Here is a 27452-nt window from a genome sequence, read left to right on the forward strand (position 1 = left end):
TATACATAAGAAATAAAAATAACACATTATACACGTTATTCGTCCGAAGCATTTTTCTTGATTTACCTTTATCAGAAACGCTCAAAGCCGAATATTTGATAGCCAATAATGCGCAAGAACCGAAACAGCTAAAGAGCTTTATAAAAATAGATGTTTCAAAGCGACACGAATGGCCCGTCTCAAAAAGTTGAAAAATCTGCAATTTTAATAACACATGATGTGGACACAAACATGATGGTGGTCTCACATATCAAAAATCAGCTTAATATCTGATGACGTTTAGAAAAAAACTCCGTGGAATTACGGAATTTCGGACAAGGGTAAAACTATATGGAACAGACAACTTCGTTGCGGGGCCATAAAAAGCACATAAGAAAGACAAATCCATCTGAGGTCAACTTTGCCTGAGGGTTTGTTCGTCCGTAACATATTACTCTTTTGAGCGATAGGCATGTTTATGCTTTCTATGTTGCTACTTTATGGAAAATTCTGGATATCTGACGTAAATTGGTAATCTATCATTATCGAAACCTTCGCATAGTTCTATTTACTTGTTTGTAATTTATAGACAAACTGCCATGTAAAACAGTAACTATAAGGGCAAAAGATAAACCGTGGTATAATTCAGAAATGAAAAATCAAATATAAGGATACCAGATCATGTGCACACCATGACTAGCCATTGTTCTATCCACCAACTGATTGAAATTTACCATATAAACATATGTTTGGCCCTTGAAAATTGTTATACTGTATCTACTGATATCGAAAAATTTACACTTGAAAACCTGGTGATTTTAAAAGCGGTGTCCCTCAAGGATGTGTTTTGGGTTCTCTTCTTCTCTCAATATATAAAAATGGTATTGCAGATCACTGCAAATGGTTATCGCAGTTATTTGCCTCACTTTCGCATTCATATCAGTGAAATGGAAATTAACTAAATTCTGACTGTCTGAACAATGGAAAGTGAATTTCAATCCTCAAAATACTGAATCATCGGCATGATATTTGCAACCTTGTGATTAACTGAGAAACACTGATATTGTTTTTAAAGGCGAAGAAATACACTATAAAAAAATCATAAACATTTGAGTATTTACATTAAATGTAGATTTTCAATGGAGTTATTACATTTACAATTTCGTTAAAAACACGACAAAACAAATCTCTTTCAGCGGAAAATTACATTTGCTCTCCAGAGAGAACTCGGGGAAAATGTTTTTTATCTACGGTAATAACTATTAATTCTAGAATATGCTTGTGAAGTATGGGATGGTTGTACCAACCAGAACATCATAAAACTGGAACAAGTTCAAAATGAAGCCGCCTGGTAGTATTATTACTAGGTTACAGAAAATTTCAAGTGATGAATCGTTATATTTTAAGACAGGGTGGGAATCTTTACAATCAAGAAGAAGCAGGAGAAAATTTTTTTTTTTATAAAATAAAAAAAGGAACAAAACACAATGGTTTCTAATTTTTACTGGAAACCGGATGACTTAAGTGTAAGCTACTTTTTAAAAATCTCTTGCAATTTTTTTCACGAGACAATCGACGTATATCTTAAGGAATACATGTGATTATAGATTGATTGATTGGTTGAAAATTGCGTTAAACACCAATAATACCAATCAATCCATAACAACTTTGGTGTCTTTTTCATGTAAAGAGTCTCACTGGTAGATGTTGTTTATATTTGTGCTTCATCCACCACTGCTTTAATTATTGGAATGAGGGTGTATCGTGAGATAGTGAATAGCTAATCATTAATTTTGTACAAACCTGCGTGGACCGATTTTTATTCTTTTCGTTATTTGTATGTTTTTTTAGTGGATACGTTGTTTAAAAGTGCTGGTATGTGCATTTTGAGAGTCCTGATGATGCAAGTTTACAGGCAGTGAATGTTAAAGTTCTAATGCTGATCAGGTCAGAAAAAATATATAATTAAGAGTTATATTTTGTAACTGGATAAGGAAATACTTTGTCTCATGTTACGAAATATTTTGCAGACAGTTACATTAAAAGTATACAGTGACTATCATATAAAGTGGGAATAAATCCAAAAACTTATCATGAATAAAACATAGGTTACCTTTGACAAAACAAAATAATCAACAACAGTTACACTTATTGCGACTCTGCTTCTCCCGTCCATGTGTTAAAAGTAAATTCTTGTATTTTATGTAGTATTCATACTATGTAGGAATATAGATAGGGCATCAAGTCTGTAAGGCTAGTTTTGAACTTTAAATGTTAAATTTATCATTGATTAATGCCCATATGCTAAATGGAGGTGGGAACAGCCTCTTTTATATGAACTTTTATAACTTAACATAGAGACGTCCTAATCCGTTAAAGATATAATAGTGCTTATCTAATCCTATTAAAGAATCAAACATACCAATTTAACTTAACTCTAAACAACAATACTTTCATTTAAATGTTATTGTTTCTGGTTGGTTGCAAGTAAAGAATGGTAGAGAAAAAGACATAAATATACTTAAATGTTATGATCCGTTTTAAATATTAAATTTCATTTTAAGGAATCTAACTACGATTCAGGTAGAAAAATTGTTAACGTGTATGTTTGTTCGTAAAAATCAAAGTGCGGTGATAGTGGTATAAGAAATTTTGATTTTAGTTTCACACGGTTTTCTTATGCATACCAAAGTATGTTTCATTTAAATTGAATCTACATTTTGTATCTAATTCAAATCAAATTTAGCCAGTTCAAATATACCTATGAACCAACAATGGGCGGACATACAGTCTTTTTCCGTCATTTAAAATATAATGAGTCTTAGTTTATTTATAAAAAAACGGCACTCGGAAAAAGCAAATATTATTTTTCTGATGAATTGCCGAAATCAGAATTTGTTTACATAACGTTATTGTTAGATTTGCTTTCAATGAATTTAAACACTCAAATTGACAGAAAGATTATTAATTAAAAGGGTTTGAAGTTTAAGCGATAAAGAATAAAAGAAATAATCTGAAAAATGAAAGATTAACTTATGGATTATATGAACCGAGCAATGACACTACACCATAAAAGTGAATTAGTGCTATTGTCGTCGGGCAATGAGACACCTAACAACAAATGTTAATATGAAAGTGAGAACTTCAATATAACATTATTATTCAAACATTTTAAAATCTCGAGTGTTATAACCAGGATTCCGTATAAGATCGGATATTGATAAATAAACATACATAATACTTGACTTCAAGGAGAACGAAGATATGAGTATATGATCAGATTTATTAGTGCTTTCCTTAAATAATTTACAAATATACCTCTTGGATAAATTTTGAATACTTACTCAAATACACAATGGAGAAATGGACATGGAATTTCAGAAATATGGATCATCTTCATGTAGCAGTAAACTCTACTATCAGACATATTATGCAAAATGAAAGAAGTAAAAAATGGAGCAAGGTTAGTTGTTTTAAATATGTTCAAATCTAAAAAATACATTCAACATATAACATTAGTTATTTTATTGCGACTCTGCTTCTCCCGTCCATGTGTTAAAAGTAAATTCTTGTATTTTATGTAATATTCATACTATGTAGGAATATAGATAAACTCTAATGCCCTCAGATTGTAAAAATGCATTGCTGGTCACCGTTAATTTTCAAGCCTATTGGCAGAAGTACATATACTAATTATGGTAAGTTTAAGGAGCTCTAGTGGTAGATTGATTGATTGATTGTTGGTTGCCGTTCAAACGTCCAGTGCCGAATATGTCATGCATGTTCAGGACGAGAACAAATTAACAATAAATACAATGGATAGGTCCTATTATAGAGGCCGTTCGGGATGAAGGCTGGGAATTGTATACTGCCACTGGAAAACGGAGAGCATGGCAACATTGAGAGGTTGTAACTACCTTGCAAAATCACGAATAAATGGGCGTACAGATGATCTTCAGTGTAGTTAGTTAAATCTAATACTGAAAATTAAAGAATTAGTATTAGATTTTGTATAATTAAGACATGCAATGTAGAAAACAAACCGATTATAAAGTCAAGGGATTGGTTTGGATTTATTTCGTATAAAAAGTTGAAAGTAAATAAAGAATAAAATATCATACACTCCATTCCTAAGCTTACTGTGGCTGTAACTACAGAAGTGTTTATGAACGCTTTTAACTTTAGAACCATAATATCAGCTAATAGAAGCTAGGAGGCAATAAACTTGACACTTGAAATAAATTAAATAAAATGACAAAGTATACTTGTTAGAAAATGTAAAGCCGAATAAATACATGCTGATAACGGATTAAATAAAATCAAAATTTCACTTTTATCGTTAAAGTTTTATTACATTGGCGTGTTTACATATAATAATACCTGGACACTTTTTATTCATTCAAACAGAGTAGCATTAACATATGAAATATACAAATTAAATTCTCTATGTCAGTGTTTGATTAAAGATTTTATATTTCTATACATGTTTCGTTATGATGTATTAAAATATGCTTTCTCCTATTAAATTTATACACATTTATGAGTTCTCTATTGAAATCGATGATGTCTCTTTTCAAAATAAATGATACTTGACATAAATCTCAATAATAATAACGAAAACAATATAAAGTTTGGTGGCATAAGCTGAATAGGTGTTAAATGAACATTGGCACATATTACATAAATATTAGAACAATAATGTGTATGTGCTTTGTACTTGACCAACACACCAGCCAGAGTTTTACGTGGTATTTTACTGACAATATAATATCGTAGGAAAGCAAGCCCTCTCCCACCAAAGCAATGCATCCACAGTGATTTGACTTGGTTTTCATTATTTAAAATAAATAAAATGAAAAAGGGGTAAAATAGTGTGATGATGATGCGTATTATTATGTACATTGTAGAGGATGAAATCCGTTTGAAATTACCTTTAATTACATTTTTTATCCAATTTTATTTTACGACAGAAATATACCACTATCAACCTTTTGCCAGGGTTTTTGGAAGGTGTTTATTATCAGTATGGAGATAGAAATATTCTTTTTTTGAAAGAAAAATATGAATGAATATATCACATGGATATCCAATCGATTTTCGTTTGGGGTTTCATAGTCGACGTCAAAATCAAAAGACTTCAGTATAAACCCTACTTTTTTGCTGATCTTGTAGGTATTGTGTCTTTTCCGAATTGATTATTTTCCTCGTTGAAAATATAGACATCTAATTATTAAAAAGATGGTTCCTATTCAATATAATTCTATAACTGTCAATTTCATTTGCTCTAGGTTATAGAAAATTATAAGATACTGCTCTTTATGGTTAGCAAAAAGAACCTCCCTGAAGATTACGAACCACCGCCATCATACAATATGCTGGTGAGTACATTGCATTGATTGCACATTTATCATTAGGCTCTCTATGTGCTAAAGTTCTGGCCTACTGTTTGGTAAAAGAGGGACGAAAGATAGCAAAGGGACAGTCAAACTAATAAATCTAAAACAAACTGAGAACGCCATGGCTAAAAATGAAAAAGACAAACAAACAACAGCACACATGACACAACATAGAAAACTAAAGAATAAACAACACGAACCCCACCAAAAAACTAGGGGTGATCTCAGGTGCTCCGGAAGGGTAAGCAGATCCTGCTCCACACGTGGCACCCGTCGTGTTGCTTATGTGATAACAAATCCGGTAAATAGTTTAAATTCGGTAGAACGACGTAAGGAACATATCCGATATCATTTGTGAAACGGTTATTCCATAACGGTCAACCAACTCGTGATGGCGTCCGTAAAATTTACGAAGGGAAGATTTCAACTTCACCATTTGGAGCAGCAACCCTCTATCAAGTAAATCATGATAGGAAAGGCTAGCACGGAAATATCGTATCAATTTGGAGATATATTCTGCTGGAATGTTGCTACTTAGAAATGGAACTTAGGCTATAGCTTCAAAATAAACCGATATAAAATTCTTAAAGTTTGCCGACTATTTGACTATTTAGAGTGCCAGAAGCAATACGACTGTTAAAATTCATTTATTTTTACAAAAATGTTTCAGTGCTTAACATAAAACTATACATATACGATGAGAAATTATTCTTAAAAATTCATTGTAAGGAATTCACATGGACATTGATTGCATCAACAAAGTTTCCGAAATGTCGTTATGTTTGTGCATGTTGGCATACCTTTATTTCTAAAATGCTGATACATATATCCTGAAAAAACAATTATTTATTCCGAGAACCTCGTTTTTTAGTTAATTGAACATGAAAAAAAGGAAGTTGACCATTAACACCAAGACTTTTAATATCTCGAAAGTAGATATTTTTTTATTTTAAGGTGCAATTAAAGACCATTGGAAACAACAATTATTTTTAAACAAAATGAACAATCAAAAATAAAAAAAAATACGTTATTGTCGTATTGATGATCATGCACATGTGTATATGTAATAGCTGTACTTGTTTACTTGTTTTTTTGACTATGGTAAATAATGGATTTATTCACATTCGTCCCCAAATCTCTTTATTTCATAATGCATTTGATGGGTTTTCTTTCTTTTTTTCAGTTGTATGAAATATACTATCATTTAGGTGTAGCTTATCAACATTTGAAAAATCCTAGAAAGTCCGCTGAAAGTTTTACTAATGCAATTTCAGCTGTTTCAGCTCCAAAGGTAAGTTTGGGATTTTATATAAAAAGACATACATTTGATTAGACTGTCCGGTTTGATAACAAAAAACCAAAATCAATTAAATTCAAATTCCATGTTATGTTGTTTACATAATTCTACAGTCTCTATTTATCCTCTGAGGAAATGTGAAGTAGACTTCAGTTAAAGAGCAACACATCAACGTACAAATCTACAAAAAAAGTAGTTCCTAAGTTCATCATATTAGCTTTTAGCTTCTAAAATCATATGCATATATAACAAATATTCCAATTATCTTCCCTACTCTTGACTAATAGACACGTTCTGTAAATAGAGAGGACACACATTTCAAAAATAGACACAGAAAAGTTAGAACGATATATTTTTAACCAAAAACACAATATATATTACTCCCCTGAAACTTTCCAGAAAATTTAATCTAATGGAATAAAATGGTCTAAAGTACAATTTTTTTTAAATTGATTATTATGTATAATCGTGTCTGAAATCTATCGTGTCCCTTTATACTACATCATAGTCATAATTTAACTTATATTCACTGACTGTAGTAGTTTGATTAGAATCATTATTGTGCTCGATATAAATCAAGTAATGGTATTGATTTTTTTAAGAACTGCTTTTATTGATATGGTTGACGTTTTCATTTATTTTTTTTATTTCAGAACGGATGTTTGGCCGGATGTGTAACTAACTCTTGTTTGATGACACCATTGTATGCCAGGCGAGCGTTTTCGTACTCTCAAATAGGTAAATGAATAACCAAAAGAGACATTATAAACAAGCTTTATTGACTAGTGATCAATAATTAGTTAAGTGGGAAGAGGTATATTCATTTTTAAAAAAAAAAATTAAAAAAATATGTCCAATGTTCAATAAAACAGCGCATGTTTCAAATGACTCAGGTTGTCAAATCTTATTTTAGACATGAGACTGAAAAACGTGAGTCGAATTAAAGCTTTTTAATAAATATTGTACTTTTTTCTGTTCTCCTGGTATAAACCACCCATCAATGTAGACATAGAACCAATACTTGCACCAAATAACCAAGTATAATCAATACTTGTACCAAATATCCAAGTATAACCAATACTTGTACCAAATATCCAAGTATACATATACACTCTGAATATACACGCCATAAAAGGCTATATTAAATACCAAAGACTTTGTAAAGTGGATAGTGGCACGACAACGCCGATGCTCTATATTTAATAAGAAATAAACACAATTCATACATATACATCTACACATATAATATATAATTCAAACATCAGTATCAAACAAAAATTCTCCAAATAAAAAGCTTAATAAACTTTAACCAGAATTAAAATTTACCAAGAAAATTCGACTGCTCAGATTGACGATGTCGTGCTGAATGATTACATAGGCAATAAAATACCGCGAAAATAATTTTGAAGCGGGAAAACAAATACGCCCTCTATGCTACATATGATGAAACACCCAGGAGAAATTAATTTCATTCTAATGCACTGCCCGTTTAAACGAATGAAATTATAATTCTCCTGGTATAAACCACCCATCAATGTAGACATAGAACCAATACTTGCACCAAATAACCAAGTATAATCAATACTTGTACCAAATATCCAAGTATAACCAATACTTGTACCAAATATCCAAGTATACATATACACTCTGAATATACACGCCATAAAAGGCTATATTAAATACCAAAGACTTTGTAAAGTGGATAGTCGCACGACAACGCCGATGCTGAACCCAAAGAACGGGAAGCTATTTATTACTATGTATGGAAAATTATATAGTCCAAAATGTAAATAAAACAAAAAAGATATTCATTTCCCAAATTCTGAGAAACAATCCTACGTTCTGATAAATCGTCTTTCACTAGCCATCCTTTGAAGTGTCCGACTTCCAACGTCCATGACGTTTAAAAAGTCTATCTGAAAAACCAAACCTTGCAGCGGTAATAGCACCACAAGATACTATATAATCCCTATGCTTTTACATCGGGAACAAATGGAGAAATTGCATCAAAGAAAGTTCCCTCATCCTTGTATAGCTTAAAGGCTTATTTGTTGAACGAAAAACAAAACATTTCTTTCACTTGTGACAAATTCCTGAATGAATACAAATTTTAATCAGATTAAATGCCACTGCATGCATATATAATTCCAAATTAGAACTGGACGCAAAGTTGTGACGTTCTTCACAATAATAAACCAGTTTCCATCTCTGTAAATATCCGTTTTTTCGATAAAAATTGAAATGTGTGTTGACTTGCAATTAATTTAATAATAACGCAAATTCAACAATTCTGATACACGCATAAAGCCTAGATATCCCAATATACACGCACAAATGGTACGTTGTGTAAAACGATTATATGCACAAAATAACTTATTATACGCATCCTGTAATAACTTATCGGCTCTTCCTCCATATTTGTGAGCCTAATTTCTTTTTAACATCCTCAAACACATATTTCTCTAATTGAGAATCTGTTGGAGAATCTTCACCAATAATCGAGTGCGCCCTTTTATACTATAGTATGCATCACATACAGGACTAGACAAAGCAATATCGTTTCTGAACACCTGGAAAAAACATACATGTATTTAATAACATAATTTTAAATTGATATGTGGTTCCTTCCACGTTTTGACATAGTTCATCAATACAATACATAATATACCAATAAAATGAAAAAATACAATATAGCACATGCAATAAAAATGTCCCCAATACATGAAAACTATCACCAAGTTAATACTAGTTAATTTCAACATGAAAACTATAATGTAATGTCACCCTAAACTCCATTCTAATAGCCAACACCCTAAATGGTAAATCAATATACCAAAGTCCGATTTGTTCCCTCTACCAGGTAAAAAATTAGCTTTTTTAGTAGGTAGGTAATGTAAACCCAACACCTCATCAATAAATATATCTCCTTTGGGACATAAAAACGGCTAGTAAAACGCCGATCTCCACAAAGGTAAAATAATAGTACTATATGCCTTGTACATGTATACATAAGGACTTTCAATTATAGGCAAACTGGGGGAACATACCACCCATTTATACCTTCTGATCAATTAATCTATCTCCTTTGGTATATAAAAAACGGCTAGTAATACGCCGATCTCCACAAAGGCAAATAATAGTAAAATATGCCTTACACTGCTGCATGTATACATAAGGACTTTCAATAATAGGCAAACTGGGGGAACATACCACCCATTTAAACCTTGCCAATAGATAGTGAACGCATCAATAATAAGTCTCTAAAATGTAGACTGTTCACTCTTTGAACTAGTTTCTAACAATTTCTAGGTTATTAACTTCACTTTAAAACTTTAGAAAACCGTTTAAAATGTAGCTTGATATTTAACTTTCGCTAACTACCACAGTGTGTTCTCGCGGTTGATTATCCGTTAGGGTCGTGAGTGTTGTAGTCCTTGCCAGTACTACCTATGTTTACTACTACATTTTGAGATTACTGTTGAATATTTATTCAGATCTATTTTTATACTGTAAACTGTTACTTGTTTTTACACTTGTTATGTTTCACATTTTGTGATAATAAAGTATGTAAAACTGATTGAAATTAGAGTCTCATTGCCAATATCATTCGTCTCAGTACAACAAGGAAGAACCAGTCTGTTTGCACATAACACAAAAGTACATCACTTGTCGCATCCGTCGTCAGTCTGTCAGTCTGTAGTTGTGGCAATATCAGACACTTTAGTAGTCAGCAGGGTTTGGTGACGCATAGCCGCCCGACCCTCCTGTTACAACACATTGAATGTACATTCCAATACCTGGAGTAAAATACAGGTAATCGATGGTTATGATCACTAACAAACCAATTAATTTCATGAGGACCCAAACAGGGATTCCAAATATTCAAAAATATGTACTGCATAACGGCAGTCATCAGTATTTATGATAAGACTTATATAGTCTGCAATTTCATTCTTTGCCCTAGGTATCCATTCAACCTCTACGAACAAGTGTGCTTCAAACAAGTCACAAAAATGGCATATGCAAAATCTTGCAAATAAGGCTTCATACTGCCCTTATATGAACAATGGAAACAAAGTTTTGGTTATCCATAAACCATTAATCGTTTATCTCTCATAAAATCTGCCAAAGAAGCCTTATACATTTAACAGCCGTAAGTTCTTTCCAAGTAGAACTATGGTGTACATCGTATTCATGACACATACCATGAGCAATATTCTTAGGATTTTCTACTGAACATCCACTATATCCAGTTCCACTGGTATCACTATAAACATAGTGTGACACGAAAAATTGGATACAAAATGTTAGAATTAACACATTTAAAATTTACCAGCCAGAGTATAAGCTGCTCTTAACTTTGAACTGAAAGTCCAATATTAGATTCGAAGAATAGGCTGATTTAACATCAATACTAATGATTCAATCATAATATAAGCCACATTCCTATGACAAATATACGACATGGATATAATCTGACCAACGGAAGCTACAGTTCTCCCATAAAATGACCTAAATATCCTGAAGATACTATAACTTGTTTTATGGAATCAAACAGTTATGACAGTCTCTCAACTGGTATGCTTAAGATAGCTTTGTTTGTATCAATGAAATAACCAAATATATCAATGTATAACTGGGAGACCAAATGGACACAACCACTTTGGTCAATAAGGTCTTGTTTACCTCATGTGACAATATCTGTACACACGCTAATATCAGAATCTGTGCCAAATCCATAATCTATATACATAAAAATTTCTTTTCATTCACCTCAATTTAATAGTGGTCAAGTAACTTTAGTAAATATATAATAAGCAGAACTTTATCCAAAAAGGGGGAACGAGAATAAAAATATATGAACTTTCATCCAAGGATTTGTAGTCTCAACTATTATACCTTGTCATATGTCCAGTAAAGATAATCAGAATGGAGATCGTATATGCCTATATGGTAATAAGCTGAATGTAAAACTTAAAACAATAAAATTCTGTTAATTAGATTGCATAGCTACCAAGATATCTTCAAATTATACAAAGGTGTTTTCCATAGATGTAAATTGACATGACCTATATCTAAAATTATAACTTTCATTGTCATTGTTTAGAACAGAGGTAGCAAGTGAATTAGCAAACCAATGGTTTATCATCAGTACATGAATAATAATGTCCTCTAAACAAAAAATCTTAAATAGCTTCTAAAACAAAATTATCACTGTATGTTGTTTTGTAAACAAAACGGACAGCCGTGTAGTATAAAATGTATTTTATAAGCGTGTAAAATGGTATCGGTAATGAAATCATGACAACCAATGTTATACCAAAAATCAATATGTCGCTATAATCTATCTCTGACGATAATTTTAGACTGACCTTGATCATATTCAAAATAGTCGTGTGTGAGAAAGTGTGCACTCGATTGACTACCAATAGAAATATTTAAATACTCATCTTATATAAATAATTCCGTATCTGGCCTATCGACTGCTTTCCGGTTGAATAGGCATCTATTCCTCAAATATTGGTTATCCATAACCATAGCAGGCTCCTTCCTGAAACTTAGACTGACTTCCGCTCGTGCTGGACATGTTGCAATAAAACGAGATTTTCAAAGGCATATACAACCGGGATGAGGTTCTCGAAAGGGCTTCTGTTGAAATTTTAATTGTTGTTTACTAGTGCTGAAAATTTCCTGTTGTGAAACACCATGCAGGAGTAATGTAATCAAGTAATGGAGAATTTGGGTCCATTGTCAAATTCAAGATAGGCAGTGTACCAAGAAAATTCGACTGCTCAGATTGACGATGTCGTGCTGAATGATTACATAGGCAATAAAATACCGCGAAAATAATTTTGAAGCGGGAAAACAAATACGCCCTCTATGCTACATATGATGAAACACCCAGGAGAAATTAATTTCATTCTAATGCACTGCCCGTTTAAACGAATGAAATTATAATTTCACTACTGTCCAATGTTAGACGAAAGGTTAAGGGCTAACAAACATGTTAACCTTGCCACAATCTCTATGTACTTTACTGAAGTCAGAAACATGTAATATAGTGGTTGTCTTTATTGGTCATCTGTTAAATTGATTTTTAGCTGACCTGGACTAAAAGGCCAAGTGAGCATTTCTCATCACATGGCGTCCGTCGTCCGTCGTCGTCGTCCGTTGTCGTTAACTTTTAAAAAAATCTCCTTTGAAACTACTTTGCCAAATTTAACCATACTTGGCCAGAATCATCATTGGGGTATCTAGTTTTAAAAATGTCTCCTGTGACCAGGCTAACCAACCAAGATGGCAGCCATGGCTTAAAATATAACATAGGGGTAAAATGTAGATTTTGGCTTATAACTCTGAAACTGAAGCATTTAGAGCAAATATGACATGGAGGTTAAATTGTTTATCAAGTCAAGATCTATCTGCCCTGAAATTTTCAGATGAATCGGACAACCGATTGTTGGGTTGCTGCACCTGAATTGGCAATTTTAAGGAAATTTTGACGTTTTTGGTTATTATCTTGAATATTATTATAGATAGAGATAAACTGTAAACAGCAATAATGTTCAGAAAAGTAAGATCTACAAATAAGTCAACATGAACAAAATGGTCAGTTGACCCCTTAAGGAGTTATTGCCCTTTACAGTCAATTTTTAACAATTTTTATAAACTTGGTAAATTTTTGTAAATTTTATCAAAATAAGTTACTCTGTAACTAATGGGCCAAGTTCATTAAAGATAGAGATAATTGTAAGTAGCAAGAATGTTCAGTAAAGTAAGATCTATAAACACATCACCATCACCAAAACACAATTTTATCATTAATCCATCTGTGTCTTTTGTTTAATATGCACATAGACCAAGGTGAGCGACACAGGCTTTTACGACCCTCTAGTTCGTTTATTCTTTTGTCAGAAATTAGGCCGTTGGTTTTCTCTCTTTTTTTCTTCTTCTTATTCACATTTTGAACTGACTCCAATGGCATACTTCAAGGGTTTTGCAGGTTTCTGAAGGTAGATCGATTGGTAACTAGTACCTATATAGTCAATGAACTGTCAATAACAAAGTTAAGGGACGAATTAAGTATAATTGCAAGGCAATATTCATACATTTACACATAGTTCAAGTCAGCAAGTATTTAATGATTTTATTTCTGTATAGGTGAACACGAAAAGGCTTTAAAAGACGCAGAGAGATGTGTTGTACTTGACAGCAGAAACCCCGTATGTAGAAATTCAACTTTTATTACATGAATCTAGTTATAAATTTAAAATAATTCTTATTATTTCATATCGGTTAAGAATATTAAGCTTATCTTATTGGATAAAAAGAGGCCACATGACATTCTTTATTCTTCAGTAATAAGTTCCATCGGTCATTAACAGAACAAAACAGACCGGAAAACCGGTCGTTAACACCCTTTTACATGATAATGACCGGTGGGGCGTGGTTTGTCTGTTTGAGTGACGTTCCGTAATTAAACGCAACGCTATTCAGACGTGTTTACAGTTTACAGTTAGGAAATGGAAGACACGTTTGCTAGTGCAGACAACTCTAATGACCGTTTTGCTACTGATGAAATTATAGTAAACTTTATTTTTGTATTTTAAATATTGAAGTGACTTATATAGATATATAGAATGAAATTCAAAACAGTGTGGCTGTGGCCATTGATTGACACATTAAATTCATCCATTGACTGGGACAATTTAAGTGAACGTTTGTATGTAACGGCCATTGCTCACTGTGTATTTTTTAAAGACACTTAAACTATGGGGTCACCAAAGGTTCTCAACACCTTAATAAAGTAATTCGAAAAAATTAATCAGAAATAACACGATGGTTTGATTTATATCAATTATATAAATCAAAACATAAAGGTTATTCCTGATTAATTTTTCGAATTATTTTATAATTAAAGGCGTTAAGAAACCTTTGGTGACCCCACAGTTTAAATGTCTATCGTAGGTACGTCTTGAACAGTGGTCCTTACAGACAAACGTTCACGTAAATTGTCCCAGTCAATGGATGAATTTAATGTGTCGATCAATGGCCACAGCCACACTGTTTTGAATTTCATTCTAAATTTATGACCGGTCTTTACTCTTTCACAAAGAAATCGTACATTATCTATAGGTTACTTTCAACAATTTGAATTCAAAAATTCTTTTTAAAACATAGTTTCTCAATGAAATAAACATAATAGTTATTGAAAACTGGTCATTATCGTGATATATGAACAGCCCGTAGGACGATGGTATTGACTGCGACAGCGATAATGGCCTCGCCTTTGGCTCGGTCATTATCGCTGTCTCAGTCAATACCACTGTCCTGTGGGCAGTCCATATATCACGATAATGACCAGTTTTCAATAAATATTATGTAAATAAAACAAGTGTTGACACATATCAGTGTGGATAGTATGTTTAAATGTTTGACAGTGTTTCTGACAAAAATGCAAATGGTATGTAAGAATCCTATGTATGTGTAAACTATGTTCTTCCTACATAGTTCTATCTATGTCCGCTGTGATGGGCATTTCTCTTTTTTACTTTTATCAAGAACGCTAAAAAACATCTTGGATAACTTTTCATAAGGGAGTTTGAACCTAAAGTTTCTTGTTAATTTCTTAATTCAATTATTTAAAAGAATCAGTTTAGTTAAGATCAGTAGTGATGTCTGACATTAAACTGTACTCAGAAAATAGTGAACAGTCCAACCATGTTTCTAGTAAATCTTTACCCCGCCATTTTTCTGCAGATAACCTTTGTTTCTGATAGATTGTCTTTGAAATTGTCTATTGTCAAAGAAACAAACGCATTTCCTTCAATTTTCATACTTAAGAATTTTAATTGATGAAGACAAGAAATTTTTCAATTCACGTATTTCATAACTTAAAGCATTTCGATAATGATTTTGGACCTAAACATACCAACGGTAATAGTTATGAATTTCAAGTGATTAAGTTGTTACACATCAATGAACCAACAACAGACAGAACCAGAACAACAATAAGCTACCTAGATGGATGGAAGCTCTCAATCGTCCCGACATTTTATTAAAAAAAAATGTAAATATTTTAACAGGAACTATAAACCCGATCTACTGCTATCAACACACAAAATTAAAAAAACACAAAATTAAACATATTACGTAAGACAAACCGTCCCCATGCCTGTAGTGCATGCCCATATATTATTGCAGTTATGTTTTTGTGCTTGTAAGAGAGCTGTTTACATATTCAATCATCTTTCTTGAAGAGCTGTCTCCTTGGCAATTATACCTCACCTTCTGTTTTTTATGAACGACGAAGTTCCTGACTTAGAGCATAACGACAATCACGTAAGTATGCAAACATATGTTTAATAAGCCACGTTTTGATTTCCAATTCCTACACTTTTATATCATTTCCTTATAGGACTTGTATTGTATCCGAGCTTTGGTCAAGAGTACAATGGACAAGGACAGTTCGGTAAGTTATGAGACAACCAGCTCTTTTATAATGTTTCCGAATATTGTAGTACTGTTAAAACTCGATTGTTGTCAATTAACTTACTATTTAAAGCTCAAATATATCTTATCTATATGAGAAACAATGAATTTACCAATACATTGAGAAGTCCCATGTTTTATTGTATTAACACGACAGAGGACAGCTAGACATATATGAGAGTATTAAAACCCCTTATTCAAAGATCGGTGTATTTAAACACGATCTTAAATGTACTGTTACAGCATTTTATAAGAAGTCAAAGAAGGTTAATTAATTTGAACCCAGTTTCACATTTTTTTCATGCATAGACCAACTTCAAACGGAACTCATCAATATGCCCAAAATGAGGACAAAAATAAAAAAACCCTCAACTTTAAACAACAAACAAAAAACAACCTATAGGGCATACATGTATATGGTATTTAACAACTGGCTAGTGCCTATACCATATGTCAAACTTTGAATAGAGTCAGCTGAAATAATTAAATGATTGTGTAAACAACAATGATCCTCTATTCCGACTATGTTTTCAAATATAGTGCATGTGCTATGGCGATTTAATTTAAAGTGTAACTATATGTACTTTAATGCTGATATTTTGACATAGTGTATGTGCTCTGTCGGTTATTTTCCATGGCTATGTTATGTCGGAGTTATATTGTATGTCCTGGGACAGGCTGTTTTTAACCTATTACATGTGCTATGTCGGCATCAATTCCACATATGTATTTTTATGGTTTCAGTAATTTCACATCATGTATGAGCTAGGACTTTTCTAATTTGCTTATATGCTATGTCTGCTTTAATTCGTTGTAGACATATAAAGGAAATGGGAGAAGAAGGGATCTTAATTTCATGCCAGATCTTGACATTGCATTGAAACTCAATTCAAAACATAAGTGTGCTTTGGTTCTACGCTCTGCTATGGTAAGCATTGTTACAGATATTAATCATGTATATTAATAACGTAATTAATGATTTACCGATTTATTGTAACAATGACATTTTAATGTATTTTTTTTAAAGTTTCGACAACATAAGTAGTTTATGTAATGTTTGAAAACAACACAGAAAGGTCATTATTTGTAGGATACATATACAATGCGTTTTCACTTGAGAAGTTGGTATACAGTATTACTGATGTCTGCATGATCATTTGATATATTTAATAGCACGTGATTGATTGCCGTAGTTTGATTTAAAATAATGAAGTTTATATTTAGAAGTTAAACACGAACTGTTCTCTTTATTTTTTTATTTAAGGAGATGGGATATAATTATTTTAAATGCGAACTATCCACCAGAGCCCAAACGACACGGACTTACACAAAAATAGGTGATCGAACGGTATTCAACAATGAGTAAACCTCATAATAAGCTATAAAAGGACAAGAGACGATAAGCTCTGAAATAATTAAAAGAAAAACAAAACTACAGCCTGATTATCACAAAACAATGAACAAAAAAACAGATATAACAAACAGAAAACAACGAGAATCATTGAATTAAAAGCGCCTGACTTAGGACAAACACACATGGCGAGGTTAGACATGAGGGCCCAACTCCCCCCTCACCTGCTACAGTGTTGTAACATCACAAATAAGAACATAAGTTGCTATTAATCAGCGGGGCATTGCTTGACTCGTGACTAAGATTGGTACGAAGAACAAAACCAACTATCTTAAAGACAAACACCCTATCTAAGAGTACTGGCAGTTACTCAAAGCATGTTCAAAATCATTAAAAGTAATAATTGTGCAGACTATTAACAGCTATCGTTACGGCAGGTGCAAGTGGTTTAACAGATCAAAATATGATGTACAAGTTGTCAAATCAATTGCATTTTAATGGCATTCAGAAAGCCAGACATAAATTCGCCGTACACGTTAGTACCAATAGTCGGCCATAGGTAAATGGAAAACCAGTTTGTCGATGAAATCCTTGATGTACTTTCGAAAGTTGTTGTTTCAGTATGTTGAAAAGAACTTATTTAGCCAATTGTTGTAGTTTTGTAAGAGCCATTTCACATTTTTTGTCGAACATTGTAGACAAAGTATGGATTGGGTCAGGTGAGTGCTTTGCAGGTTTTTATGACTGACGTCTAGTATAAATAAATGTGTTGCATATATCTGTAGTGTTATCTGACTTTCAAAAGCTTTTTCTCGAGATGATTTTTTTAAATTTTATTTGCTTTTATTGAGGCGTATTGTTTGGTTTGTGAGTGTTTTGCTTGCATTGTAAACGTTGTCTGTAGTTTTGTTTTTTTATGTGTTGTTAGTTGGAAGAACAGTCCATTGCTGCCCGAGGTGTATGTATAGTGTTGTTTACGTTATAACGAATTTTAACATTCACATATGCATTTTGTTTATAATTTACTAAACCCTTAAATATACTAACTAAACTTACTATATAACAAAACTAAATTGTTTTTTATCAATCGTTTACTCAATGAAAAAACGGGAAGTTCTACGTACACTGATTACAACAAAATTATATTCAATTTTTGAAATCAAAATTCTTTTACAAATGATATTACATAATAATATTTAACTATATATAACTACTTATAAAATGTTTGCAGTTTTTATCTGTTGTTTTTTTCATGCCTAGATCCCCCCTTTTTGAACGATCAGTTAACCTGTTTGTGTAAAACAACAGAGGGGACATATTAGTTGTAATCCGAGTTTGTTTGTTTTTTGTTTTTTGTTGTTGTTTTTTTTCTTTTTCTAACTCACTTAAAATTGTCAAAATGTTAATTTTCATTATATAAAAAACTTTACTATAACTAAATATTTCCAATTTTTCTGTTTAATTATTCGTAAATTCACGTTTTCAAATTCTATTCCCCTTACGTTTTCCAGTTCCAAAATTGCACACTCACAGTATTAACTTGCTTGCTATTCTAGTGATTTATTTATCCTTTTAACTATTATTTGATGCACATAAAAATATATTTATAGTATTTTAGGGCAAGAGCATTCACAATTATTGATATCATAAGGGTAGCTACAAGAACGAGCATATCGTATTACTAAACGTTCTGTCTTTCCGTTGGAGTTGGCTGTAAAAGCGGTGATCATGTGCATATTTCAACACGAAGCGCTTCTTACAAAATGTGCTATAGGAACAGCTTTAAGATCCAAAAAAATTACCAATAGAATTCTTGAATAGTAAGCCATAAAAGGCACCGACATGACAAAATTTGAAAAACAATACTCGTCAGAGTGAGAGAGAGCGATACAGAGAGATGTATTACAGTATGTTAGAGAAAAAGAGTTATCAAATGAGAGAGTGATAATTATATCTGTATATCGGTATATTTTAAAAGTATGTCACAGATAAATTCAGATTTTTAAATTATTCATTTTATTCGAAATAGACAATACCAGTTTTCCAGATAGAGACGGATCAATGCAGAAATATTACGACTTTTACTCACCCTGCAATACTGGAATTTTATGACAAGTAAGTTATTTTGCTTAATCTAACAAACGAAGGCAAACTAAATTGTTGTTCAATTGTTAATGCTTACTTTAGATAACCTTTTCAGTTTTATCTAGTGATTGTAGACAATTGTTGTCAATGCTTTAAAATTTAGTTATGCATTCATAATTCTTACACGGATTTCGAGTTAAGGAATAGCTACTGATTTGTACATAATGTCACGATCACATGACAGATTGTGTCTATGGGGTTTTAGACACAACAATTTTTTTATGATATGTTGGCTAAATAGGGAATACAAGACGAACCCATACATATGTGTTTCAATACCATGGAGTGATTTCCATTTTCAATATTCTCGACATATTTGTATGATATTTTATATTAATCTTTTCCACTATTAAAGGGAACTATTTTCTTTTTCTTTTTTCAGATACTTGTACCCTTTAAGTGTTCCACATACAATAATTTCGATAAACCTTACACCAGATAAACCAAGCAAGAAAAAGCTAGGTATGGCAATACAAAATAATTCAATAGAACACACAATCGCTTTCGCGGGACTCATGAAAGTATGAAAGAAAAGAACATAATTCAATTTTGATTATCTTGGTATTTAAAAGAGATATAATAATATGCCAAAGAGAAATCTTTTCCTCTTTTACAATTGACTGTTTTGATGTGCATGTGTTTAATGTGTTTACTAAAAAGAAAAATCACAAAAATATCGAACTAAAAAGGAAAGTCCTTATTTAAATGGCACAATCAAAAGCTCAAACATATAAGTGCATAGGAATGTCCTGTTGAATTTTTAAAGTTAAAAAAATGTGAAACTCTCTCTGCTCTTTACAAAAGATTTGCAACAACTCTTTTAGGGGTCCGTAGTTTGCCTGTTGCAGGGCTTTAATTTTGCTGCATTCTAAATTAGCCACTCATCAAGTGGCACATCTACGTTCCCCACCCTACACCCTTGTCGAAATTTTTGCAAGACCTAGTGACATATTTGATTAATTTAGGGTTTTCTCTTGAATATTTATGACATATTTGAACATAACTTTAAAATTGACCAAAAATATCAATCAATTAATAAACTGCCTTAATGAAGAATATAAGGAATTGAACTTGTCATTTCCTAGAATTTGACAGAATTTTTCAAATGCAAAATAACAAATATACCGAACTCCAAAGAAAACTCTTTACGGAAAGTCCAGAAGCCAATGGCAAAATCAAAAGCTCAAGCACATTAAACACATAGACCATATGTATCTCTTATTTTCAAATGTGAAATCAAAAGATATACTCTCAGACGGGTAATTTTTTAACTTTTATTATTAGAATGCAAACAACTACAAGAATATAACAGATTACCCAATGCAAATTCTCCAAACGAACACGAAATATCTGTACAGCAGCCTCCCTTTAGATGTGGAACACCAAAAGGTACAAGCAGTGATCGCTCGTCAGTTAGACGAAGACATGACTATGCTAAAGCAATTCAGAAGTTTATGTCCCGACCGAAAACAGCTTCCGATTACTTTGGTAAGAATTGCTTTTAAGATATCTTAAACCAATAATTATTTGATTGTTTGAAGATGATTACGAACTGCCTTTGTTTATTTTTTCATATCTTAACTGTTATTGAATTGGTACATTACTAGTAAACAGCATTTTCTTATCTGTCATAATTTAAACAATTGCTATACAGAGCATTCGTAAATATAGATAAGTAAAATAACAAGAAGATGAGCCACGGTTGTTTATAGCACAAATATCCACCAAAGTCCGAAGGTTATGATGTAAACAACTGTAGATTGCAGTACTGCCTTCAACAGTGAGTAAAACCTATAATCCTATAATAAGCATTAAAAGGCATGACAAAATGTGAAACAAAACAAAACAGAAAACAAACGGTTTTATTTCTATTAAAAAAAACTCCCTTATCCTTGGACAATGTTTTTACAAATACAGTTGGGAAGGCGTGTCACATCAGATCGACACAAACCACGATAAAATAAACAAGCAAAACCCCATTAACCCACAAAATACCGTAAATGTTTGGAAAGAGTTTCCGGAATCAACTTAACTGTCTACAATTTATCCAACCTTCAAATGAGTTTTTATTTTACGAGTATCATTTTTTTCATAAAATAATACTTTATTGCATTATATGATAGTGAGTTCTTCCTTCATATCACTATTATTAAAAAAAAACTTTTCGTTTTATTTACAGCTCAGTTAGAACGTGGAATGAAACTTAAAGCACAAAAAGAGGAAATAGAAAGCAGACGCGCAATTTCGGCGGGAACCTGTAGGCAACAAATAGACTCAAAACTTTTACCAAAGACTTCAAATTTATCTCAATCTGTATCAACTTTACATTCACCAACAAGAACGTACGAGCAAAAAGAGAACATATCACCTTCTACTCAGCCTTCGCCATCTAGTCATAATCGTGTGTCGATGTGTTCAAAACTTCAGAATGTTTTCAAAAAACCTGGCACTGCTACAACGCATAAGACTGAAACCAGTATATCAACCAAGACGTCCGAATTTATTGTTCCAACGCCGGAGACTTATTCGATACCTGTATGTTATTTTATGTCAATTATTAATTGTTCTAACTGTCTTGTGCAGTGTAGAATAAAAACACCTTTTTTTCAAGGGAATACAATCAAACAATTTTTAAAACCATCCGTCATTCATTTTCTGGGAGATTTTAAAAACAACGATTTATTTGGAGTTATTCCGTCTTGTCCTCTCTAAGTAAAAGTCAAATTCTTCTTTTTGTCTAAAGGATTCTTGTGTCCGTCTTATTTCAGAATCTCGAGGATCTTAGTGGTTGTCTTTAATTACAACTTACCGTGGGTGTTTGTATTAAGATTAATTTATTATGAATACAAGTACTCCAATATAATTTGTTCAAGGTGTGTAACTTTTTCAACTTTTTATTTAAAAAAAAATAGCATGTTATCGTATCACATGCGTATAAGCAGTTCTTTGGTTGATAGTCGTATATGATTACATATTGATGAACAGTCAAATCTTAAAATAATGTCAAAGGATGAGTTTTAGGTCCGATTACACAGTTATTTCGAAGTGCATTTCTTTTAGACAATAAATGAAAATAAAAAAAAATCCACCTGCTTTTTTTTAATAATAATTTAACAGTGTGTTGTACTACATTTGAGAAAATTGTATCAAATTATGGAAAACTTTATCGGGTCTAACTTTGGCATCAGGGTACTCCTGAGCAGGTGTGTCTGTGAATCTGTTGATTCGAAAATGCAGAATACCTTTGAAAAGTAAATGAGTTGTAATGCAGGTTTTAGATCAAATCCACAGTGGGCATGCATATTCTCAAAATATTGACAAATTTCTGTGTTAATGGGATAAATAAATATGGACTTATTCTGTGTTAAGGGGGTAAAGAAATCTTTTGACAGCTTCTGGAGTGCTATTTTTTTTTACCTTTTTCAGCTGGACCACTACTTTACTTTAAAAATTCATGACCATAATTCATTAACACTGAAAATTCACCTCATACTCGCTATTTTAGTCATTAAACATGAAGAAATACATTTGAAAGGGGTATACAAAAAAATTTGGTATGCAAAACACTGTCTACACTAGGGACTATATTCGTGGATAACGAAAATGAGACAACGAAAATGGACAACGAAAAGTAAAGGACGATTACTGCTGACGATTACTGTGCACTCTGACCTAATATTGAGATATTTATTTACAGGTATTCCAACCAGTCAACATCAGAGAAGCTCCTCGTATGTACTACAAGTAAGTATTCAACTTTAAGAATTTTTATCATGAAGCTGTTCACACAAATGATAACGAAAATATAAGTGAACGAATAATTAATTCCAAAGATCATTCTTGTGAATTTCTGACAATCAGTTGTTTTTATTTTGGGGGATTTTTGCTTTACAAATCTGGGTGTTATGTCAGTGACCAGTTCAGTTTTTTCTTTTCTTTAACTCTTTAAAACATTTGACAACTTTATTTGCTATTTATATGACTTTGTATCTTTTGCATTTTCTCTTATTCGAACATTTATGTCTTTTTAAAGATTTCATAGTCATATCGTTCGTTGCAAACAAACTCATCATAGATACCAGGATTTAAAATTTGTAATTGTGCCAGAAGCGCGTTTCGTTTGCAAATGACTCATCAGTGACAATCGAAACAGATAAAGTACAAGGTTGAACAGCATTGAGGACCAACAAATCTAAAACAGCTATGTATAGTGCTACTAATTGATTGGTTTTAAAAACGATACATTTTCGTTCATCACGCCCACTGACTGGTTTTTATTACCAACCAATAGGGAATCTCAACGCCAACACTATCTGGTCGTTCCATCATCTAAAAATACACTTTTAAGAGTACATACATGAACGTGTTTCCTTTATTGATCTACATTTACAACTAAAAAAAAGGTTACCAACAAACCTATTTATTGAAATAGAGTAAAACAAATCCCGATTAAAATTACAATTCTGGTATGATGGTAGCTATGACTATAAAATTGAGAAAGGAAATGGTGAATATGTCAAAGCGACAACCACCCGACCATAGAGCAAACAACAGCCGAAGGCAACCAATGGGTCTTCAATGTAGCGAGAATTCCCGCACCCGTAGGTGTCCTTCAGCTGGCCCCTAAAATATGCATAATAGTACAGTGATAATGGACGTCATACTAAACTCCGAGTTTATTTACAATCACTGGTTCGATGCAACTGATGGTGAAAGTTTACTCCCCAAGGAATCATCAGCTTTAGTAGTCAGAACTCTTGTGTTGACATCAATTATCATTGATATTGTCATAATTATGAATTGTTTGAAAAATTGTAAATTGTTCGACATGCTAAAGATGTTCTACCCCAGACATAGATAACCGTTGTTGTATTTGTCAAAAGCTTGTGGAATTTTGATAAAGTCTTTCTATTTGAATTTACCTTGCATTGTATCAATTAAAGTGGGACTGGTGAGTTTTATGCAAACTAAATGCGCCACAGGAGTAACAGATTACATATATAAGTTGTGACTAATTTTGACTAGAAATATTGTTCACGGTGACAAAAAAAGTGAAAGCTTATACTTGTAATCGTTTCTTTAATTGCGCATTGTGTTTGCATTAAACTCACCAGTCCCACTTTAATTGAAACAATGCAAGGTCAATTCAAAAATGATAACCATTGAAAAACAAAAAATACCAAAGCTGTGTGACAAAGTCTATCTTAGCCTGTGGGTAGAAAACCCATCAAGTTTTGAATAATAATTATTTAAAATTTCGTGACAGATATTAACAAATACGATTCAGGGAAATCGTCCAGTTATATCAACAGCACATTTTTTTTTCATCCTACTAAAAATAATGTATTCAAGATATCTTATAACTGAATATTATATTATCAATCTCTATATAGAGTGGAGCTTAATTGTCACAACATCTTTTATTGCTTTATCAGCAATTTCTTCAGTCATGAATTAAAACGACTGTACATGCTGATGCAGATATATAGCACGTTGACAAACAAACATGTTATACTACACATCTTATATTTCAGGCCTTGGAAAGGAGATAAACTTCCTGTTGCTGAAATAAGAAGAAAAGCTTTTACTCCAAAATTTATATGAAAAAAATATATATGACCTTTAAGTGTTTACTGACGATCTAAAAAGAATTGTGTATTGTTAATATATTATTATTATATCTTAATAAAGAATTTATGCTGTGCATATTTTAAAAATTCTGGTAAATCAGTAAGAGCATCAGATTTTGAATGCTCAGTAATAAAAGAAAAAATATAATGAGAATTTTAAAGACTTGCCTGAAAGAAAGCACAGAATACTAAAGCTGGAACCATACAATGATGAATTGATTTGCATGCAAAATTACCAAATTGATCCAATTTCACAACAATTTCATTTTTTTTGTCGGATCAGGTGAGGTAATCCATGTATGAAACATAAACTGGAGAAACCTTTTTGACTTTCCTTTTAATGTCAAGTATCAGCTTGACTTATTGAATAACATTGTGATTTCATTGATCATCTTTTGTATTTAAAATGACATTCGGTACTACTTATATATATTTCAAAGTATATCTAATGTCATCACTTAATACCAATAGGTCAATAAAGATAAAGATACGATAAAGATATTTTATTTCCTAATCAAAGGGGTCATAACGAGCATGTAATCACATAAAGTAAAAATAAAAAGCCTTTCTCTCCCACTCGCATACACTCACACATACTATCGTTCTGATTAAGGATGACTGATTTAACAGTACAACATATAAATGAGAAAATAAAGTACAGATACAAATACAGATACAAATACAGATACAAATGTATTTTTATTTTTTTATCAATACCTTTGATGTTTGATTGTTGATCTTTTGTACCAATACAGGATTTTGTAATTAATTTGAGATTTAATTTGAAAATATGAAATAGTTTATATCTTGTCCTTTGTAATAAAAAAAAACAACAACAAAAAAACCGAACTCCAAAGAAAAATTCTATAAACGGAAAGTCCCTAAGCAAATGGCAAAATCAAACGCTCAAACACATCGAACAACTGTCGTATTCCTGACTTTGTACAGAATTTTCGTATGTAGAAAATGGATGATTACACCACCTGGTTTTATAGCTAGCTTTACCTGTCATTTGTATAACAGTGGCATGCAATTCCACTATGTTGACAACTATGTGTGAACAAAACAGGTAAACATGTCAAATCTTATAAAATGTTGGATGAAAAGGACACAAACTTATTATATTAAACCGAGGAGAATTCCATGCAATTTAATGTTTGCATCAACTTTTTCAACGATGGTCTACTTTCTACTCAGCTACAGGTGTTGAAATTGGGCTGCGATTAAATAACGACTTCTGAGTATTAATGCAAAGTATCCAATTAAATCATACAGCCAACAACGGTGTGTTAGCATATTTCGTGTCATAAAAAGTTGAATGTAATTGTGATTTGATTTATGAGAATCTACTCGTTTAATTTCGGGTTTGTCAGCCAGTTACGTGAGAGAGTTTTACTTAAACAGCCTCTACATCTCATTACGACTAAGACAAGAACGTGTTAAAGTAACCGTCATTTAAACTTTGAAATCCCACAATTACGTCTTAAGTTGAAGTAGTTTGCTACCGTTAACATTTTTCTTCTGAAACAAAAACTTTGATATAAAAATTGGCACTTTTTGTAAACACATTTTTTTTATAGGAAAAATGATATATCTGCAAACTATGCTTATATGTGTAGACGAAACTCGCACATGCCGTTCACAATTACTAGCCTGGTATCTTTGCCACTGCCAGTGGATGTTTTTTTTTATTTGAGGGAATCACAAGCCGAGTAGTCATCAATTATGTACTGACAAGACATATCATTGATATGATCACTTGCAAAAACGAGCTTGTACGAAGCTTTGTATTGTTCAAGACTAAGGATGTTCTACCCACAAATTGATAGTTTTTGTTGCATTTGGACAAATATTTTAGACTTTTGGGTTATCAATTATTTCAAACTTAGTACTTGGCTCAGATCACGAAAACTAGTAGAATATATTAGACTTTTGAACAGCGGTGTACTACTGTAGCCTTTAATTGGCCATTTTTTAATTATACGATCGTCACTTGTGTTGTTTTATATTTTTTATGAATCTTAGGTAGACATAACGCGCGTCTGTTTAACAAAATGAATGTTTGTTTTTTTTTATATTGCAAGAACGGTACGAAATTGAGATGCTGTTATCATATCGATACGTACAGTTTGGCAGCGTACACGGTCATGCATGTATATTAA

The 27452-nt window shown here is 32.1% G+C and overlaps 1 protein-coding gene across 3 annotated transcripts; it reads left to right on the forward strand.

Annotated features, from left to right (window-relative positions):
- Positions 1-2524: 2524 nt before the first annotated feature.
- Positions 2525-25377, forward strand: LOC139493920 (uncharacterized). Of its 3 annotated transcripts, none has more exons than XM_071282085.1 (14): positions 2525-3442; positions 5268-5357; positions 6559-6666; positions 7326-7410; positions 13834-13895; positions 16091-16144; positions 16982-17092; positions 18444-18473; positions 19545-19630; positions 20043-20122; positions 20945-21148; positions 21840-22195; positions 23358-23404; positions 25195-25377. In XM_071282085.1, exons 1-14 carry the CDS (start codon positions 3335-3337, stop codon positions 25262-25264), a joined length of 1491 nt encoding a protein of 496 aa, XP_071138186.1. In that variant the 5' UTR covers positions 2525-3334; the 3' UTR covers positions 25265-25377. The 3 variants fall into 3 exon arrangements, with proteins under 3 accessions (XP_071138186.1, XP_071138196.1, XP_071138203.1); XM_071282095.1 differs by lacking the exon at positions 18444-18473 and adding an exon at positions 18214-18234 and having other exon boundaries at positions 2536-3442; XM_071282102.1 differs by lacking the exon at positions 18444-18473 and having other exon boundaries at positions 3119-3442.
- Positions 25378-27452: the final 2075 nt, after the last annotated feature.

This window comes from Mytilus edulis, chromosome 1, assembly GCF_963676685.1.
Source record: "Mytilus edulis chromosome 1, xbMytEdul2.2, whole genome shotgun sequence".
Classification (NCBI taxonomy): Eukaryota; Metazoa; Mollusca; class Bivalvia; order Mytilida; family Mytilidae; genus Mytilus; species Mytilus edulis.